Source organism: Merops nubicus, unplaced genomic scaffold (assembly GCF_000691845.1).
Source record: "Merops nubicus isolate BGI_N331 unplaced genomic scaffold, ASM69184v1 scaffold17727, whole genome shotgun sequence".
In the NCBI taxonomy this organism is placed as follows: Eukaryota; Metazoa; Chordata; class Aves; order Coraciiformes; family Meropidae; genus Merops; species Merops nubicus.
The window spans coordinates 2,825-23,234 of record NW_008621177.1 but is presented as its reverse complement, the minus strand read 5'-3'; the positions used below and the strand labels follow the sequence as shown (position 1 = coordinate 23,234).

General features: G+C 39.3%; 1 protein-coding gene across 1 annotated transcript; it reads left to right on the top strand.

The window, feature by feature from the left end:
- The first annotated feature begins 697 nt into the window (after positions 1-697).
- On the top strand, positions 698-12,542 carry ZNF217 (zinc finger protein 217). Its single transcript, XM_008944384.1, has 5 exons — positions 698-2,096; positions 4,218-4,343; positions 5,149-6,741; positions 10,476-10,604; positions 11,867-12,542. The coding sequence occupies exons 1-4, from the start codon at positions 698-700 to the stop codon at positions 10,583-10,585; spliced, it is 3,228 nt and encodes a 1,075-aa protein (XP_008942632.1). The 3' UTR covers positions 10,586-10,604; positions 11,867-12,542.
- Positions 12,543-20,410: the final 7,868 nt, after the last annotated feature.

Genomic DNA, 20,410 nt, shown 5'->3' with positions numbered 1-20,410 from the left:
TTTTTGTAACTGGACAAGAGTAGGTTTAGAATAGATAGTAGAGAGAGTATTGCTTTTCTGTAGCAATCTTAATACAGAAGCCCAGCTAATGGAATACAGGGATGTTCAAGACCACACTATTTCAGCTAGGTATAAAAGTGACCAGGAGTCATTCTAGCTGTCCTTCATTGACTGTTTATGTAAAGTATGCTTTCTGTGTTCCAAAGCATTTGATAGTTCTCCATCCCTAATGTTTTCATTATTTGGGAGACAACGTTCCTTTTCTTGTCAAAAGTCTGACTGACTGTTTTCTCTCTTCTCCAGGTGCTGGAGTTCTTTGTGGCACTGAACTTGTCCTTGAGTGTGTTTTGCTCTGTGCAACTAGTTGAAATATTTGTACAAAAAAACTAAGTGCAACTGCCTGTTTCTACAGACTTGAAAAAATGGAAGAAACAGTTCATAAAAGCCTCTTCATTGCTGAGAGAACTGGTGGATACTTGCAGTGATGTGTGAACACAGATAAAAATGAAAAAGAAATAATTTTTTTGCTTGTGGAAAAAAAAAAATCTTTTTCCTGGCAGAAGTGTTTTTTTAGTTTAGCAGACTTGTAAGCACATGTTGGAGAACTTTATAAGTGTCCTTATTGTGATCAGTGAGCATCCCCAAAGAACTGAAACCTTGCATTAGAAGATGTAACGGGGAACAGAACGTAGGAAACATGCCAACCCAGCCCCTCCTGGCATACATGGATGGGCCGGACGGCATAGCCAGTACTGTTGGTGCACAGATGGAGAGCGACGATGCCTCAATGACAATAAAAGGAACAAACACAATTTCCTACAAAAGCCTGCAAGAAAAGTTTCTTATGCAAGCTGAAGGATGCATGCCTCTGGACTGCATGTTTTGTGATGAGACTTTTAAACATCCTGAAGAACTTGGTAAGCATGTTTTAACTCAACATAGGCCCACTCTTTGTGAACCAGCTGTCCTGCGTGTCGAAGCAGAGTATCTTAGTCATTTAGATAAATGTCAAGTAAGAACAAACTTGCCTTCACAAAACAATGAAAAGGACAGTGAAGAACTTAGTTGTGAAGTTTGTGGACAAACGTTTGGTGAGGCTTTTGATGTTGAGGCACACATGAAAAAGCATAAAGATTCTTTCACGTATTGGTGTAATGTATGTGGAAGAAGATTTAAAGAGCCATGGTTCCTCAAAAATCACATGAGAACGCATACTGGAAAGCCTGGTTCTAGAAACAAGCACCAACAAGGTTCTGAAAGCCCCATAACAATAAATGAGGTGGTGCAGGAGCATGTAACTGAAAATGTAACATCACCTTACAAAATTTGTATGGTTTGTGGCTTCCTATTTCCCAATAAAGAGACTCTAATTGAGCACAGTAAAGTGCACACCAAAGAATCGGCACCCAGTGGGGAAAGCCCCCGAGTGACTGGTGAACCCAATGCAGAAGAAACGTCTCGAAAAGAGGAATTTTTTCAATTCTTGAACTTAAGACCAAACTTGGCTCCAGAAAATGACAAATCACAAAAACCTGTGAAATGGATAGCTGAACTAGATCCTTTCAATACATATCAAGCGTGGCAGCTGGCTACCAAAGGAAAAGTTGCAGTTGGCCATGGTCAAACTAAAGAACCAGGGCAAGAAGGAAGCACAGACAATGATGATTCATCTTCTGATAAAGAAGAACTTGGTGAAATTTGGAATGCAAATAAAGGCAGCCAGACCGAAAGTACAGGGAAGTCAAAAGTAAATAAAAATAGCAATTATACAAGGAATGGCAACTTATCCCAAGTAAAATTGAAACATCCCGGTGGTGAAGTGCCTTCTATGGACATGGATTCTAAACTGTCCCAGAACAAAGAGAAACCAACACACTGTTCAGCATGTGGTAAAGCCTTCAGAACATACCACCAGCTAGTCCTTCATTCCAGAGTACATAAAAGGGACAGGCGGACTGATGGAGAGACTTCAGCTGCTTCAAGGACGTGCTGTGCCGATCTAATCGCAAGTCTGGATGAAAATGGAGCAGGAGAACGAATAGAAGGAGGCTCTGAAGATGGATCTGAAGATGGGCTTCCAGAAACACTTAATTTAGGTGAGTAAAATTTTGAGTACATAAGTTTGGAATAGCTGTTACTATGTTGTTTAGGAACTCTTTAGAGCCAAAGAATGCACCTTGCCTTTCTCAGTTATTTCAAAACTTGGCCAGAGATACGAAACATTATGGTGAGGGAAGGGGAAAAGAGAAAAACGGGAGGGAAAGAAAGGTTCTGACACTGTGTTCTGGGACTCATCAAGGTGCTGTGCAACAGCAAGTTGTTTTTAGCAAGGTTTTTTACTGGATACTTTTGAGTGTTGCATATCCCTTCCTGTCCAATACATGGTTTTACAAATGGTATTTCAGAAGAAACCATTGCAGTGTCACCTTTTTCCCTTGTATCTGGTAAGAAAGGGCAGAAAATGTCCAGTGCTCAATATCAGCAGCTGTTAAAATGCTTACAAGTAAAGAATAATTCCAGACTTTTTTTGGATCAAGCTGCAGGTTCTGTGTTTCTCCTGAACCAGTATGTAATGTGAAAGCCTAAATGTCAGAACCAGCAATTTAAAATTAGTTGCTTAAGAACACACATGGCTATTAATATGTAGACATCATGTATAAAAGAAAGGTATATATTTAACTCCTCTTCCTTGAAGGATTCCTAACACTTCTCTTTGACAGAGTAGATGGGCTCCATCTGTATGTTACTCAGGATTAACTCTGCATCTCACAATGTCTTAGAAAAAAACCTGATTCCTTAACTGAAAAGGATGGCATGTCTGGGGCAAAAAGGAAGAGCAAAAGGTCTTCTAGCCAATCTAGCACTCTTGTGTGTGACATGCTTTGAATCTGCATTGAAAGAACAGACACTTGCATAATCTCAAGAAAAGACACGACGTACAGAATGTCCTGGCACACAAACTGACTGTTCCATTTCTGGTAATGTGCGGCCCTTTATTTTGCCTCCAGTAACAAAGGAATGGAATTATTACCTAATGTTAACTTGCTTGTTTTGCTTCTCAGTGTCTTATCCTGAGCTACAACAGCTTTCATTGTGAGGTGCTGAGTCATGCCTATTGAGACATTATCTGTTTGTTTAAAACAGCTATGGCTTGTCTTAGCCAGAGTTTAGCCATACTTGGCATTTCCAATGTAGAAGCTTTATGACACATGGGAACTTCAGAGAACCAGTTTAAGCTATATCTATTATGTATCTACCATTGTAGCTGAGCAAAATGTCTCCTTCCTTCTCTTCCCACTGTAGCTTTCCAGTCACCCTTCACCTGGGTATTTTACTGAAGTTGTCTTGATGGTTTTTCAGTTCAACTTGCCACAGAAATCACGTTGATTTGAATGGTGTATTGTGTGTAAGCGTTCTCCCCTTCTCCCCTTTCTTGTTAGACATTTTGCTGTACTTGCCGCCCTCCAGTGGTAACTACTACTGCTTACACTTGAGCAGAACCAGTTTTTCATCTGCGAATTTGTTCCTTGATTCTGTTTCACCCAACTAGCAATCCCTGTGGCTTTCCTACTCCCATATTTGTCAGTGTAGGCATTAATGCTTCTAGTGAAGGAAGATTATTCATTAAATCTAAGGATGTTGTTACACAGGCATGATGGTCCATTGATTAGCACAGAAATAATATTAATATTATTAAAATTAATAAGAAATTCCCCCTTCTCCTTGCCTGCCTTCCCCACAGCACCTTCCTGTGTTTTGCTGTGGTGTGCAGAGCAGGCTTACGGTCTGGATCGTCATGCTTACACTTAATTCAAGCACTCCCTGCAATAAAGGAATAGGATTTATAACCTGTGTGAATTTTTGAGATGGGCCATTTTCCACTGAGATCCTGTGGATCAGAAAAGCTAACTTTTTTTTTCTCTGAGACCTAGTTTTGTATCTTGTTGTTTGTTTTTTGTTTTTTTTTTTTCTGAGACTTCTTTGTTACTGTCAGTAAACACAGTGTTACTTGACAGAAACAGAAACATTTTTAACTCTCTTTGATTGCAAAGTGTGCAGCAGCACAGAACAAAAGATGCTCCTAGACTGTAGGAGTTGACAACAGTTCATCATTCGGTGTTATTCCTTAAAGACAGTTCAGATTGTTACTTACCATTTTAAATGAGACTCCAGATTTACATTTGCTCTTCATAATATAGCTGTATTTTCTCCCAAAGATAAAAATGAAGATGGTTTGGAAAGAGCAAAAGTTAAAAACCTTGGAGCCTCCAGAGAATGCAGCTATTGTGGAAAGTATTTTCGCTCAAATTATTACCTCAATATTCATCTCAGAACTCATACAGGTAAATGGGCTTCACCTTTGTGGGAGGGGAAGGAAGTCTGCTGAATCCAGATGGCTGTTTGGTTTTGCTGAAGACAAAAGTTGCTCTCAAAAATTACTGATATTGAGAATAAAATTTTCTCTAATGCTAAAAAGAGCCAAAACACTCATTTACATAAGTGTAAATCTTCTGGAACAGGGCTAACTACATTAAGTACTGCCAGAAAAACCTTATTTTAAAACTTTAATTCTGTCTGCTTTTAGCAGTCTAGCAAAAAAGGTGGTAGTTTTTTGGTGTTTGTTTTTGTTTTCCAACAAAAAACTATTTCACAACTACTGTCAGTTGCTGCTACCTGGGGCAATAGCCACGTCTGTTTTTCAGTTCAACTTCTTGGTTTTTATAGCCAGGCAAACTCTTCCTACTTATGTTAATGTATGGCCCTGTTTCATAAGAAACAGCTCTATTTATAGGTGAACTGTAACATTAGTTGAGTAGTGTACTTGTGGTGTGATCAAGGGCTACAAATTGTTGGAGTTGACCCATAGCTATACTTCTTGCTTATCTCTGCCAAACATACTGTCAACTACCATCTTCATACATAGCCAGCGTGTGGGAATACCTTCATTGTAGCCAGCAGTTGTCACTGCAGTTACTAAAAGTAAGATACAGTTTGGTTAAATTATATACGTGAGTTTTGGAATTACGAATACGTGGAAGGGGAAAGAAAAATCTATTGTACTGTTTTGTGATCTACATTATTCCCTTGTCTTTATTTGTACGCAAGACTTCAAATTATGTGAAACTTACTGATAAAACCATGTTTCAGGTGAAAAACCATACAAATGTGAATTCTGCGATTATGCAGCAGCACAGAAGACTTCATTGAGGTATCATTTAGAGAGGCATCACAAGGACAAGCAAGCTGATAGTGCAGCAGATGTAAAAAGCGACAGCAAAGTGTCATTACAGAGTCAGGAGACTGAGCTCTTGCTGGCTGCTGATGGTGCTCAAGAAACCAAAAATTCAAAGAGGCTTTTTGATTGTGCCAAAGATGCTGTGGGCTGCACACCTATCAAGCGGCAAAAGGAAGTTCTGTCCTTGAACAGTGTAGTACGCAGCACAGTCCCTTTAAAAATGAAGAATAATTCTAGGGAATTGAACAAAGGTTCTGTTTGTAACAATTCAAATTCAATACATCAGAACATGTCCACTCCTTACCTGGAAAAACTAAAGGCTGAGAAGGAAACAAAGGAATGCCAGCCTGGTGTTCCTCATAAAAGAAAGAGGCAGGCTTCTGTGGCGTCAGATGGAGATGACGTGCAGTACGTTTGTGCTTTAAAGGATGGAAGAATCGTGAATGATGTGCGAGATTGCACTGAAAACTACAAACACAAACCTACTGTGGACTCTGAAGAAAAACCATTGAACTTATCCACTGGGACTTCACAAGAATGTTCAGTGATTGCAACTAAAGGCCTACAAGCACCCATCACCTGTCCATTTTGTGCTTACAGAACATTTTATCCAGAAGTCCTAATGATGCACCAGAGGCTGATGCACAAATACAATCCTGACACCATTAACAAAAATGGCTGTAGAAACAAAGCTCTAGCTAAAGCCAGACGCACTGGATGCCCTCCAGCTCTGCTTGGTAAAGATGTGCTTCCTCTGTCTTTTAATGCTAAGAGAAGTAAGACTTCCTCATCTGCACAGCAAAAACCCTTGCAAACGGGGAAGGCTAAACAGTGCCACCCTCCACAGAACAAAGTCCCGCTTTCAGTGACTGACTCGAGCAGCACAGCCCCAAGTAACCTCAAGTTTCACAAACAGCAAAGTAATGTTGGAGCTCAGGCAAATAACTACAGGCAACCTCAGCAAGATATGCACTCCAGTTCCAGTATCTCTCCAGTAGTGGACAGAGTAAAAAGATCATCTGAATCTAAAGTAAAAGCTCCAAGTGTCCCAGTGTCTCAATCTGGTCTAGTAAGCAGCAGTATGAATGGAACTCTCGACTCTCACCTGAATGAATCTGCCTGGTCTTGTCATCGAGGAAGAGACTATCTTTCTAGTAAATCTGTGAGCAATATAAATCTAGACTATGGTGAAACGTCTTCTAAACGAATGAAACCTAATCTGCTAGCTGTTGAACATATTGACTCTCCAATGGCTAATTACAGAAGATACGAAACAAGCAGATTTCGTGTTGCAAACAGATATGCAAATCTGCTACCTCAGGAATGTTCTCACACCAAACCTGCATCCTCTGTTTTGCCAACCAAACAAGGGCTTCTGAATTCAGATGATGTTGATCCTCCAAATGTATTGACTGTTCTCAAACCTTACGAGCCATCTAGCTCTGGATCACTTTACAGTTGTTCTGGATCTAGCAATGGCCAAGTACCCAGCTCTGCAGTGGAAGGTACAGTATCTCCTTCCTAGTTAAATGTCTTACACCCTTACAAAGGAAGGTGAATGGGCTATAATAAGTGTACTCGCCTTGAAACGGAGCAAATAAAGCTGTACCTAGCATTTCACCAAGTCAAGTCAATCTTTGGATTTTGAATTTAAAATCCAGGTGTGGCAAATGCTTGTTTTGGGAAATTAGGCATGGAAAGTCTGATTTTTTTTATTTTTTTTTTTTTTTAAAGAGGGATTTAAAGTTCCTCAAGTTCCCTCCTCCCTCCTGTCATGGATCGCTGATAGCAGACATATTGTTTGTTCATCAGTGCACTCCAGACATGCTAACTAATCCAGGATATGGAATGAGCCTTTCTGCTTAATATATAAGAAGTCTTGGGCCATCTGGAATATTAATAAAATCTCTTGCCAGGGGAGAGAGGGAGAGAAAAAAAACAACACAAACCAAACAAACCAAAACAAAAAACCCACAACAGAACTAAAAGCTCTTATGGACAGTTCCCTTCAGTGGCAGAAAAAGATGTATTACAAATCGTAAAAATAGGATTTAAATCTTATACCTCTATTTTTCAATGGGTTGTTGTAATGCTTAGTCTTTAGCACGAGAATACTTTGTTAAATCAAGACAACCTACTTCTGCTATTCTAATCACGGTATCTCATTGCATTAAGTAGTAAGGCTTTAAAAAATTCTGGGCCTAGCAGAGGTAAATGTTTTGTGATTTATCTGGAAGATGTTGGTACTCTTGTGTAATGCATTCTTTTTGTTTTGTTCTTGGCCAGCATTTTCAAAGTTTAGCCAGGAGGCCAGGATTAAGGGGTGCTAGGTGGTATTTAAGCAGTTGCCTGTTTATTTGTAGAAGATGGTACCTATGACTTTGATTTGAGGTCAGTATGAACTTAGCTATAAATACAGGACTTTGAATTTTGGACTGAAGATCCTGCTATAAAAATGGATAGTCTGTGAGCTGTGTAGTCTTAAAAGTCTCTACTAAATTCTTAAACTCTGTGAATACTCCCATTCTCTAGAAGCAGTAAAATTATTCTTTTGAAGTAGTCTAGGGGTCACAACAAGCAGGGTGTGTTACCTTAGGTCAGAGCAAGCTGCAAAATACTAAAACCACATTTAGTTATGTGGCAAAAAAAATGCATTCACCAACACTGTTCTGGTGCTTTTTTGTTTTTTCAAGGTTGTGGACTTCAAAAATATTCAGGCTTGCTAGTGGGTTGTGGAAGGATGAAGGAAAGTTAGTTGTTTCCAGTCTGGGTAGGGAATGGATAAAGGAAGTCAGCATCACAGCTGACTCACTGAGATGGCTGTGAAATGAAGTTATTTCCTAGTTTGTTTGTGTACTATGAACTGCTATGAGGAATGTAAAATGGGCACTAGGTTGTGTGTAGAATGTGGAGGGACAGGCAGAAAGACAAATATTGTTGCTGTTGTTTTGTTTCCTAGTGATCTGAGATAATGAAACACAGGGTTTTTTTCTGAGCATAAAAGTCATTCATACAGTTGTGGAATTTGTAGCTCTTTGCAAGACTCTTTTTTTAACTAATGGTTTATAGCAGCTAAGAATATGTCAGCTCAACATTTGGAGGACTAAACTGCTAATTTGCATTGACAGAGGACTTGTGCTTCATGACATTGCTGTCTGTTGAGCAGGTAAAACATTCAGGATTTTGAGGGAATGCTCTTTATAGTGTATAAACCCCTACTAATTTTCATTCAGACAGGAAGGGGAAAATTAGTCTTTCAGTTTCAACCAGCTAGACAAGTAATCTGCATGCCAGCGATTAGATATGGTGGGCAGTGTCTTGCTCCTTTCCAGCATTAGTGTGCATAGGGAAATTAAATTCTCTTACTTTGCCAGCAGTTAGTGAGGCCAGCCCATTGAAGTAGCAGTTGATGCAATACTGTTTTTAAACAATGACTTCATTGGAATCCAACTTGTTCTTCTTTTGAAAGCTCCACCTGTCTGCCAGAAAAAAATCTCTGTGGGTAGGGTTTTTTTCCTCTTTTTGGCTACAAGTCTGGAGACAGTAGCCTGTAGTCAAGAGCTTTCTGCTGTTTCTCATTATTTAGAGCTCTCAAAACCATGTCTGCAACTAATTTGACAGTATTGTTGTCATGGAAATAGAGATTTCATTGTTTGTTACATAGTGATGTCTCAGGTCAAGAAAAGCAACTTTTTATGGCTGTTACCTGTGTTAGGCTTGTAAAACAAGACCCCCTCACTCTGTTCTTGGCAACATCAAGAAAAGCCCTGTGTAGGTATTTAAGGCTAATTTCCTAGTTTTCCAACCATTCTGCTTAGAAGTACCCAACCCAAGCCTTGCCAGTTGTTTGAGAGGGTATAGGGCAGCAGATGGGCAGACTTCTCAGTATTAGAGTGTTTATGTGGGTGGAGACAGCGAAGATGAAAAGTTTCTGCAAATTCTTTCGTTAAAAAGCTAAAGTATAACCGTTTGTGTAATAGTTGCAACTGCTCAGAGAAGTATTTTGTTAGATAACATATGTAAAGTACTGCAGGTGTAGACCTGCAGGTTTCTGTAGTCTTTTTACTGAACTCTAGTGATATTATAAAGCCTGATGTCAAAACCTCTTTCAAGGGCCTGCGTGCCTTGTGGCAGCATTATGTAGGTCCTGTGAGCATGTTATGTCGCATGCTAAATGCTGGATCAAGTTGTCATGAGAATATGTTCCACTTGGCAAACTTGATTAAAGCATGATGCCTTCTGTTATTGCTTGTAAGCTCTGCCATCCTGAGTTGCCCCGAAGAGACAGAAACATTCTGAAACCACTCAGTTTGTGTTATTCTCAAATTAGTTGCCTTTGCAATGGCAACATGCTATCAAGGATAACCTGTCGGGTGATTGATCTGGCAGAGGCTGCAAATTAAAGACAATTGCTCATGACACACTTCAGTGGTTTCATAGATTCTGTTGAAATATTAATTTAGCTTTGCCATTTTAATTTAATTAAAGCTTGCTAGGTTTTTTCAATACTGCATTTAAAGCTTTCATGGAATATGGATAGCAGTTGGGCTTTTTGTATCCTGTGGGGAGTAATGATTCTTGGCTTTTTTTCCCCTTAATTTTATGAAGTGTTTTTGACTGCTTGTTTAAGCTAGTAAGACTTAATATGGAACAGGCATTGATTTCACATATATAAATCTGAATTAATGGTCTCAGATAAACATGAAATTACCTGTATACTAGACTGAAAATTGCTTAACAAAGGTCTTTGCGTAAATGTGTATTAACACTCCTTAAAGTGTCACAATTGCCCTATAATCTGTGATGGCAGTAATGTATTTCCTTTCAAATACTCATTCAAAACCTCAATTTTCAAACAAATACAGCAACTGGATGTGTAGTCATCATGCTATAAAATGTACTGCAGCACTTCAATCTTCTTAAAGTGAAGCCTGTTGTATGATGAGTTAAGCAAAGAAATTTTTCTTGCAAATGAAATGAAGGAAATCTGAAGAGATAAACATGTATACAGCTTAGAACAAAGTTTAATGCTTTTCACCCCTTATTTGTTCTGGCTACTGAATTTCATAATCTATTAATAGGACTAGGAATGTCTATTGTCTAGGGCCCGGTTTGTGAGGTGATTTGTGGATAGCATCTGTGGGATTTTGGGACTCTGGATGCTGGTGTACACCTGCTCACCACTGAGTATCTGACCAATTAGCTTAGCAGGAAATAATGTTGCTGTGTTTTTTGTCAGGAAAGCGAGCAGTGTCCTACCAACACTTACCCAGCAGCACGCTGCAAAAGCGAAGTTACGAGAGTCTCGTTGGTAACGCACACTTCCGACCGGGGGACAAGAAGACTTAATCATTTACTTTAAGAAATGGTAAACCTTTCGAACTGATTGTTACTTAAATGTTGCATTGCATTCTCATAGCATCAAAGGCTGCTGCATAAAATGATGAGAGGTTATGAAAGTCTGAACCAGAATAGCTGAAAACACGAATTCCCTCATTCTTAAGTCAGCTAATACTGCAGCACCATTAGTTGTTTTGGGTAGAGGTGATGATTTGCATGAAAAGAACATAGATGCTCCTCTTCTAAAAGCAAGGGAAGGGCCAACAATAGATAAGTTATATTAATTAGTTACAATTCCAGTGGGAAGCAGTCAACAAAAGGGCTTTCCCCTTAAGTCAGTATTTGGCGGTGGGGCAACATCATGTGGAGAACTAGAAATGAGAGGAAGTGGCTGTTACCACAGTTCATGAATCCTAGGAAAGGTAATGTTGGTTAGACCTTCCTGAAAATGTAGACATTACTCATTTTACAACTTGAGAAGATGGCAGGGATTGCCTTAAACAACAAGACTCTTTTTGGTGGATTATTAAATGGAGGAGAAAGGGTTTCCTGATAGCTCCTTGACAGTTTCTCTTTGTGTACTGGAGAGGTTATTCCAAATAGTTTTTCCTTTGTTTGACTGAGGAGTGGGTGTAGCTGCTGAGGGAAACAGGTCAAGTGAAAAGAATTAGCCTGGTGTTCTGAGTTCCCATGCTTCATCTCTTCAGTTCTGTAGCTCTGTCTCAGAACTTAACCCCATTGTGTTAGCAACATTCTTAGCTGCTAAGGAGATAAGTAAGACTATAAATAAATGTATCTGTATGCTTTTCAAATGGAGTTCAGATCACTTTCCTCATTCAAATTTAAGGAGATAGTTTTGAATGCTATAGCACCTGGACCAGCACACACTACTCTATAGAGAGATTTTATATATCTGGGCAGCAGAGCTGTCTGACATCTAGTTGACAGCTTTTAAAGTACCTCACTTTATTTCTTGATATTCTTCTAATCTCACTGCTTTTGTTGTCCCCCCACTAAGCATATTTTTGTCTGGTTCTGCTTTCTAAAGCTAACCCAATCTTCTGCCTGTGTTTCTTCTTGGGACTTATCTTCAAAAGTAGACTTGATTGGAAGCTTTTATTTGGCAAATAGAGGACACAGACCATATATGGCAATATCCATTTCTGAATACACTTGTGCAAGGCTGTGGAAGAAGTTTCCTTTATGTTTAAAGTTACTCCTAGTAAACAAAAAGTGTTGTACTATTTTATCACTATATACCACAAAACTATTTTGTCTTTTTTCCTCTAGGTCTAAGGACACAAGTACATGTTCTATGGAGTTACACCTGCAGTTCATCCCACGAGGAAAAATCAATGATGAAAGCTACTGAACTAAGCTGTGATTGTACTGTATATAGAAAACACTACAGTTTATAATACTGGGTCTGTTAACATTTTGTACCAAATAGCCATAAAAAGTAGTCTAAACAATTGGGTTATGAAGGTGTGTGGAGAATGTATATCTTGACATTGACTTTTGAGTGTTTTTATTTAGAATTAATTGACCAAATATTAGGTAGGAATTATATTTTTACATACTTGAGCGCTGCTGAAGAGTTTCTCTTTGAAAGAATATATAATCATTGCACCTCAGGTAAACTGTAAATACTGAAGTTGAAATCCTGTTGGCTTAATGCTCCTTTTTCATAAAGGTGAAAGTTTCTCATCTGTTTTCTTCTGTTGAACTATGTTAGTTTTGTAAAATGACTTTGGCATAAACTGTCCAGTTTCTAAATGTTGTGAACATCAAAGCAACGGTGCTGACATTATACTGATCTGCCTTGTGTATGTAGGACCATAATGTCTTGGAGGGATCTGTTTCCCTGGGGTTGTTTCCAGCGTATTTTAAAATGCAAGGATGAGGCAATACTTGACATTTGGATTTCAGTGTGGTGTTCCTGAAATACGGTTGGATTCTTCTCTTGGCTTTGATTACTGTTCTTCAGAGAAGCCTCTTAAAAAACCATCTCTGCCAACATACCAACTTTTACAGCAGAAAATACCTACGACCTGTGTGAGAAACGATATTCATCTAAATGTTTCAAAAGTTTAGCTTTGTGCTAAACTCAATACAGTCACAATTGGAGGAAGACTACTTTGCACCTTTGTCCAAACTGTAAAGTCACAACAAACAGACTTGCAATACAAATATGGGAGCTACAGACTTTGAAAGGGATGTGGCTATGGTGTAGCCTGATTGACTGTGCTTGGAAGCTTCTTGATGTCGAGTTTTAGCATCTACTGAGTGTTTAAAGTGAGAAATAACCTGTAAATGGGAGACTTATCTCCTTTTATTTTTTTGCAAAGACAACAAGAGTTTTTTCTAATGCACATGCAGTTTAATTTTTGTAAAGGGAAGATGGCCAGTTACCAGCCAGTAAAGCAGAATTGTTGCATATTTTGACTTGCATTCCTAATTGCTTCTCATAAAGACTGTTAAGAGTTAATTTCTTCTGTACCTGGCTTTGACTTCCATATATTTTAGTAAAACAAAAAAATGAAAAATTTTGCACTGTTCATTTTGCTCTCTTCCCTCGTATAGCAAATACAGCAAAACCTAGAAACTCTTGTTTTTTCATTATGCAACTTGAGATGTTCCAGTTGTATGTCTTAGTTCCTCTATATGGGACCTATTTTTAATGTCTCTGTAAACTGGCGATGTAATGAAGTGCTGTGTATCAGGAAATTGTACACTATTTACCTTTTTTCCTGTTCATAAGCTGAGCCATATGTACATAATCTAGATTTTTGTTTTCCTAGTTTTGCACTTTTATAGCCTATTTTTTGAAGATGAATTCACTTGGAAAATGGTTAATCTATTTTTTTGTGCGATCTTTCAATGAGTCTTACAGAATGCATGCTGTAACTATCATCTGTGTACCTTCCAGGGTTCTGAGATTAAACTCTACGGGACTGGTTTTTAAGATGCTTCAGCAAACAGACCTAAGACTTGTTTGTTTTTAATCTCCCTTCATACTGGTACAGTTTCCCTCAAGGTATTTTTTGGTAGGTATCTTGAGATTGGAATAGAAAAATGGACATGACGACTCTTACTTCATGGCAGCACAGCCCTGTATTTCAGAATACATGTTGCCCATCAGTATTAACTATTGGGATACTACTGGTCTTTTATGTTTCTTTGGAAATAACAGTGCATATATAGAGGTACAAATTGTTGATCTTGTTTTGTTTATTTATTTCATTCCATTTTGTTCTATTTTAATTGTTGAAACCTGAAGTCGTCAAGCAGTAGGCATACATTACTCATTTAATTTATGATGTATTTCACTTTAGTTGAGTATATTATTACATGTGGATGTAAATATAGACTCGGTGTTTTGCAAAATTGTTTTGTGTGTCTTGCTTTTAAAACTTAAAATGAGTCGCCTGGAATTTCATATTTGCTTGACCTTTTGTCACACTCTCACTGCTAGGGGGGTGGGGGACAAGAATGGGTGGAAGGAGAATCTACCACTAACCAAAACCAAATTTGTGCCTTGTTCCGTTGCATATATGAAAATATTGAGTCACTTCCCAGAAGCTCCATCTGTGAGGCTTAAGAGGAAAACTCTTAACTGAAAGAAGAAACAATTTCTTATTTCCCCCTTCAAGAAAGGAAATAGAGTTATTGTATGCATGCTTTGTGGTAATAAAATTATGATGGAGCATGAATTTTTCTTTTGGTGAGGTATCAGAATGTGTATGGGCCTGGACTGTTTTTGAAACCAAATATGTACTTGAAAAATTCCTAGGCTTGATGTGTTCTTGGAACTTGACTGAGGTGGCAGACCTCCTGAACACCCCTCACCATATCTCAGAACTAGAGTATGAGCTGGGGAAAGCCTTGTCCAAGGCAACTCATCCTCAAGAGAAAGAGAAGCTGCTGAGATGAGACCCCCTAGTACGTCAGCTGCAGTTAAGGGCACTTCCATGAGTGACCACAGCCTCACTGACATCACAGATTAAGCTTTTGATTCCTGTGCTGGCTTGGCAGTCCTCGCCATCATAAGGTCTGTAGGAGTAGGTCAGACTAGTTTCTTAAGCAGTGCTGCTAGGGAGGAGAAAAGCTTCAAAGGGTGTGAGGTTAAGAACAAAACGATACATTCATTGTGTGGATCTGTCACTTGCTTTGGAAAGAACAAGTTCTTGTGGTGCCTGTAGTGCACAAATGAGGGGTCTGGTGTCTGCCTGCTGAAGGTATCCAGTGGGGCTTTGGGTAGCATTGTGTGGTGCTGACTGACAGAGGGCAAGACAGAAGTCAGTGTGAGCTTTTCAAGTCATCCTTACTATTGACCATGGTTTTCCTTTGGTTTGGGGTGCTAAGGGTCCTCCTTTTTGCCTTTAGTAGTTTCAGATAAACTAGACTGACTTGGAGACAGTAGATCTGTGTTCCAGGAGCTTGAGGCTTCAGATGCCTACATTGCCATACCAATTGTGAGTTACGCAAGCTGTTGCATAATTAATGCATAATAATTAAAACTCGGAGCAAATCTCAGTGACTGAGAGGGAGGTGTTAAAGGTACAGAACTGGTACAAGGGCATTCAGCTGAAGGTCAAAAAGTCCTGCATCTTCAGACTGGGATTTTGGAGGCTTTTTGGTGCTACCGTGTTTGTTCTGTCATGTAACTGGTTCCTCAGTTGTGAGCTACATTGAAATTGCTAAAACTTTTCCCCCCACATTCTTTTGAGATAAACATTATTCCTAGCCTAAACTGGTTAATGGAAAGGTGGCTGTGTGTGGGGAAGCCAAAAGCAAAAAGAAATGGAGACAGTGAAGAAAGCTAGAGACTTCACTGTGAAGCTAGTAAAGCTCCTCTACTTGAGGGGTAGGTGAGATATACTCCTGACTCCACGGTCTGTTCTGGATTCTGAAGCCCTGTGATGACTCGTTTGCATAATAACCTGCAGAGTGCTGGGTTCTGTTTGTTGCCTCCAAGCAGAGTATCAGAAGACTTCGAGTATTTTCTGAGGTGCTGGAAGGTGTAGCTAAAGTAGTGTTTCTCTACAGCGACTGTAACTGTTCAGAACAGTGTTAGAAGCACTTGGTTGAGGGATCTTCCTCCTATGCTTTTAATGAATTGCCAACTAAGACACAGTTAGGCTACTGTATATCTTGAAATTATGAAGAAGCAACACTCATTTTCTCTTCCAAGAAAGATCTAATATTAAATCACAAAACAGTTTCATATAACCCTCTGTGAAAGAGGAAAATATGCAAGTGTGTTACTGAGCAAATTTCTCTCTTCATTTGCACACACTTGAGAAATGTGCATTTAATTAGGATTAGCAAGTCTCTAAATTGCAGATGGTTCTCAGGGGAAAAAATAGTTATGAGTGCATTCATGACATTAAAATCTACATTTAATTCAATTTCATCTTAATATTAATTCATAACATCTAAAGTAGTAGTTCCTGCAGAAGATAATGAATATGACTGAGGATTACTGGGGAAAATGAGATTTGGCATTTCAAACATGCTACAGCATGATTACTACGTGTAATTATGCAGATTAACTACATGCTTACTACAAGAGTGCCCATTTTGGCATGTGTTCTTTGCTGTAACAAGGGTCAGTTATGTGATATGCAGTTTTATTTAGTTTGGAGTTCATTCTTTACAGAGACTGAGTCCAGTATTGGGTCACGTGTGGGATGTTGCAAAAATCAGTGGCTGTTGGAGCAGAATTCCAGAGAGGAGGCTTCTGGTCTGAGCATGGTATGGCAAAAAAAGGAAAAGCTCTGACTTCCCTGCCCTGTTGGCCTCTGTCCTGACCACGGACCTGTAAGTCTTTGTTTAAAGAGTTAAATGTAAAGCTGTGCTATCTTCCCAGATCTTCCAATCTTAGTTTTATTGTTCCCTGCGGTTGAACTGAGCCTGATCTGCTTAGGGCAGATACAGCAGCTTTATCTTCCTTATGTGTGTTTTGTATGAAAGCAAAACAACATCCTTAGCTCTAGACCAAGCTGGAACTTTCTGCAGGATGATGAAGCTTGGAACTGGCAAACTCTGGATTTTGGTAATGCCTCTCCCTCGTTAGAAATTTGCTTCCTTTGTTACCACTGAGCTCCCTACACACTGGCTGAGCTGGGCTCTGCAGCCTCCAGAGTTCACCCCTTCTGTTGTTCAACATTTCACAAATGTCTCTCAGGTTCTGTAAGGTGGTGAAAGTTTTGTTACCCCAACTGTCTGTGGAGCACTCCTACAAAGAGTCATCATTGCTCTGCTTAGTGGTTCTTACTGGTGCAAGTGGGGGCTCTAGGGTGGACAAAGGGGCGGCTCCCTGTAGGGCTGCAATCACAGAATCACAGAATGTTCAGGGTTGGAAGGGACCTCAACGATCATCTAGTCCAGCCCCCCTGCCAGAGCAGGATCGCCTACAATAGATCCCACAGGAACGTGTCCTGGCAGGTTTTGAATGTCTCCAGAGAAGGAGACTCCACAACCTCCCTGGGCAGCCTGTTCCAGGGCTCTGTCACCCTCCACCATGAACAATTTTCTAATATTTTTATGGAACCTCCAATGTTCCAGCTTGTACCCATTGCCCCTTGTCCTGTTATTGGACGTCACTGAAAAGAGCCTGGCTCCTTCCTCCTGACACTCCCCCTTGACATGTTTATAGACGTTTATGAGGTGACCCCTCAGCCTCCTCCAAGCTAAAGAGACCCAGCTGCTTCAGCCTCTCCTCATAAGGGAGATGTTTCACTCCCTTCATCTTCCTGGTGGCTCTGTGCTGGACTCTCTCAAGCAGTTCCCTGCCTCTCCTGAGCTGGGGGGCCCAGAACTGGAATCGGTTCCAGATCCCAGATCAGGAGATGTGTGGAAAAGGTAACCCCAGCATCGTGTTTCCTGCGCCTGGAGAGCGCTCAGAGCGTGTTTGGGCATTAGATGGCGGTGTTGGCAAAGAGAAGCCACCACAGCCAGCTGGAGGGAGAGCGGAGCTGAGCCGGAAGGAGACAGAGCAGCTCGCATTGCTGAAGGGGCTGCATATCTTAAGGCCAAGTTTACTTTAGGTTCCTAAATTAATTAGTATTAGCACTAACTAGCTAATTTTTATTTTTTTTAACTTTTTTATTTCAATTTATTTATTACTAATTTTATTATTAGTATTTATTAGCTTTGAAGTAGATAAACACAGAGCTGCCCAAGACTAGACCATACATGCAGAAAGATGTTGACCTATTTTAAATAATCTGTGTAGCAGAAATCGCAGTATAACCAGAAAACTTCACTGGCAAGTGAGATGAACCGAAGGAGATGTGTAGATACAAAAACGTTAGCTCCGATTTTCTCTTCTCACCCTATCAATAGTTACTGAAATGTGTTGCTACAGAGCAATTTAGTGCACAGTTTAGCTGCTGGCTACCATTATTTTTGGCTGCCCGAGATTTTATGATTAATTAAATGATGCATTTTATAATGTGTTACATGTCACTATAAGACAGACCTTTTCCTGCATGGATCTGAGGTACACAAGTACTTGCATGAACAAATCTGGTCTAATAAGTAATCCTGCAACACTTTGGCATTTAAAACTCATTTTGTTAATATAAAATATTTTCATTAATCCTCTCTGAAAGTCATGACCTAATTATTGATTTTTTTTGTCTTGTTGAATAATTACTTGCAAAGAATCTTTCCATGATTTAATCTCTCCGGTTTTGGTTCAGTTTATTGGAACAAGTGGTAAATAGGGAACTGGAGCAGCCTGTGTGAGCTGAGGGAAGAGCAGACCTCTGGGGTTGCTGGTAATTCTGGAAAATCAGGAAATAGTTTTCACTTAAAGCAAAAAATTTTCCCTCTTATCAAATAAAAAGAAAGTTCACATTTTGTAATGAAATATGTTGTTTCAGTTTAGGGTACTTCTGCATTTTTAATATATGTATGTATGTTCTCAAAAATCTAATTAAACATTGCTAAATAAAGCAATTCTGAGCAAACCAAATGAAATTTTAATGTCAAAGTTGAGCATAAGTAGTTCAGGAAAAGAGAAGATCAGAACAACTGAGCAAAACTGGAATTAAATCTGAAATAAATTTTCACCAAATTTGCCTCCTTTTTTTTTTTTTTTTCCTCTCCTGTGTTCTATCAATTACATCTCACCAAAACTTCCAGAAGCTCCCCAGCTTTTCACCCACCAAGCCATGGGACTTTGTATATCTGCTCACAGGATTCCATTCTCCATTAAACGAGGAGAAATGGCTCTGCACTTCAGTTACATCTATCATCCAGGTAACGTACTTTTTCAGGCTCGATTTCTTTTTGTAAACTTGGTGCAAATAACACTTTAAGGGAAACACCTTCCCACTGTGTTCCTCAGTGGTGGCATTTTGTGATCCCTCTGTTTGTTCCACGAAGTCAGGTGAAGATGAGATTGGGCACTTTGAAGTTTCTGTTGCGTTGTGATTTCCATTTAGTGTTGTGTTTGGGTTTGTGTTGCTTGCCTCCCTCCCTCTGCAACTGTTATTTGAGGTTAAAAGGTAATTGAACTCAACATTTTTATTCAGATTGTGTCCTGTAAAAGTCTTTGTTAGCAGAACTTAAATCTGGGCCTTTGACATTTTGACAGAATCTGTTTTCAGGTTGAAAAATTTCTTTCCAGATAAGAATTTTGGTTGTTTTCCTGTTTGATTCCAAAAGCCTGAGCTGATCATCTTTAAAGCATTAGCACAATTGCTTACAGATGGACTTTTTATATTAAAAAAAAAAAAAAAGTGATTTCCCCCTTCCCTAACCTAGCATTATTGCTATCTTCCTAAGCTCCAGAGCTTCTCATTTTGCTAATTTAAGCTGAGTGTATCCTGGGAGGAGTTCCTCCACAGTTATTGATACTTCATTAGGTACTTCAGAAAAACAAGCAAACAAAATTCTCAAACACTGATAATGCTGTTTAGTTCTTGTCAGCTAAGTGGGAATACTTGAATGTCCTGGTACAGTAAATGGTTTTGGATTTTTTGTTTTTTAATTTTGTTTTGTTTTGTTTTTCAAATGATTTCTTGGTGGAGAGTCAGCTCAGTTAACTGAGGATAACAACAATATAATACTTGCCTCTTTATAAATTAAAGTTAAGCATTAATATAAGGCTACCATCTTTTTTTTTTTTTTTTTTAAAGAAACTTCATATTTAAGGTATATTTCTCTGAGCAATGGTTTTTTTTTATGCAGTTTGTTTCCTTTGCAGAAGCACCTGAAATGTCCAGTGTCAGTATTGCAGTCCTGTTCAGTGTGGTCACTGTAGGAACAACCAGTAGGTCAAAGTTCAACATTTACAAAGATGACATTTATGGCCACATCATTGCCACAAAGTCCCTAAATACGTTACAGCCATAAATGCACCATTTCACCAGCAAAAGTTTGTCTTTTCTGCATTAAAAATGTTGTAAATACCTTTCAAGTGACAGCACCATTGCAATGGGTATTTTCAGCATGTAGGCAGTCTGCTTCCCAAATGCTGGTGTTAGTGCTGAGGTTTATCTGATCGTCTACACAAGAAGCCTTCTCCTCCCTCACTAGGGCCCTTTAAACATGTCATGCACTTCATATTTTGGGGATTTGAGTGTATTTTTGCAGGACAAACACAGGAGATATCAGAGGGCTTAGCCTGGGTTACTTTTTGGGCTACAGAAAGTAGCCAAGTCCTAAATTTTATGAAATGGAGTGGTCTGGACCTTGCTCCACAAGACTGCAGTAGTCTTATGTGCTGAGTGAAAATGAAGGCAGTGTTTGAACTGTGTTTTCACAGCTTGGTGAAGAACTCCTTCAGGGTATGTGTTTGGAGTTTGAGGTACAGCACGG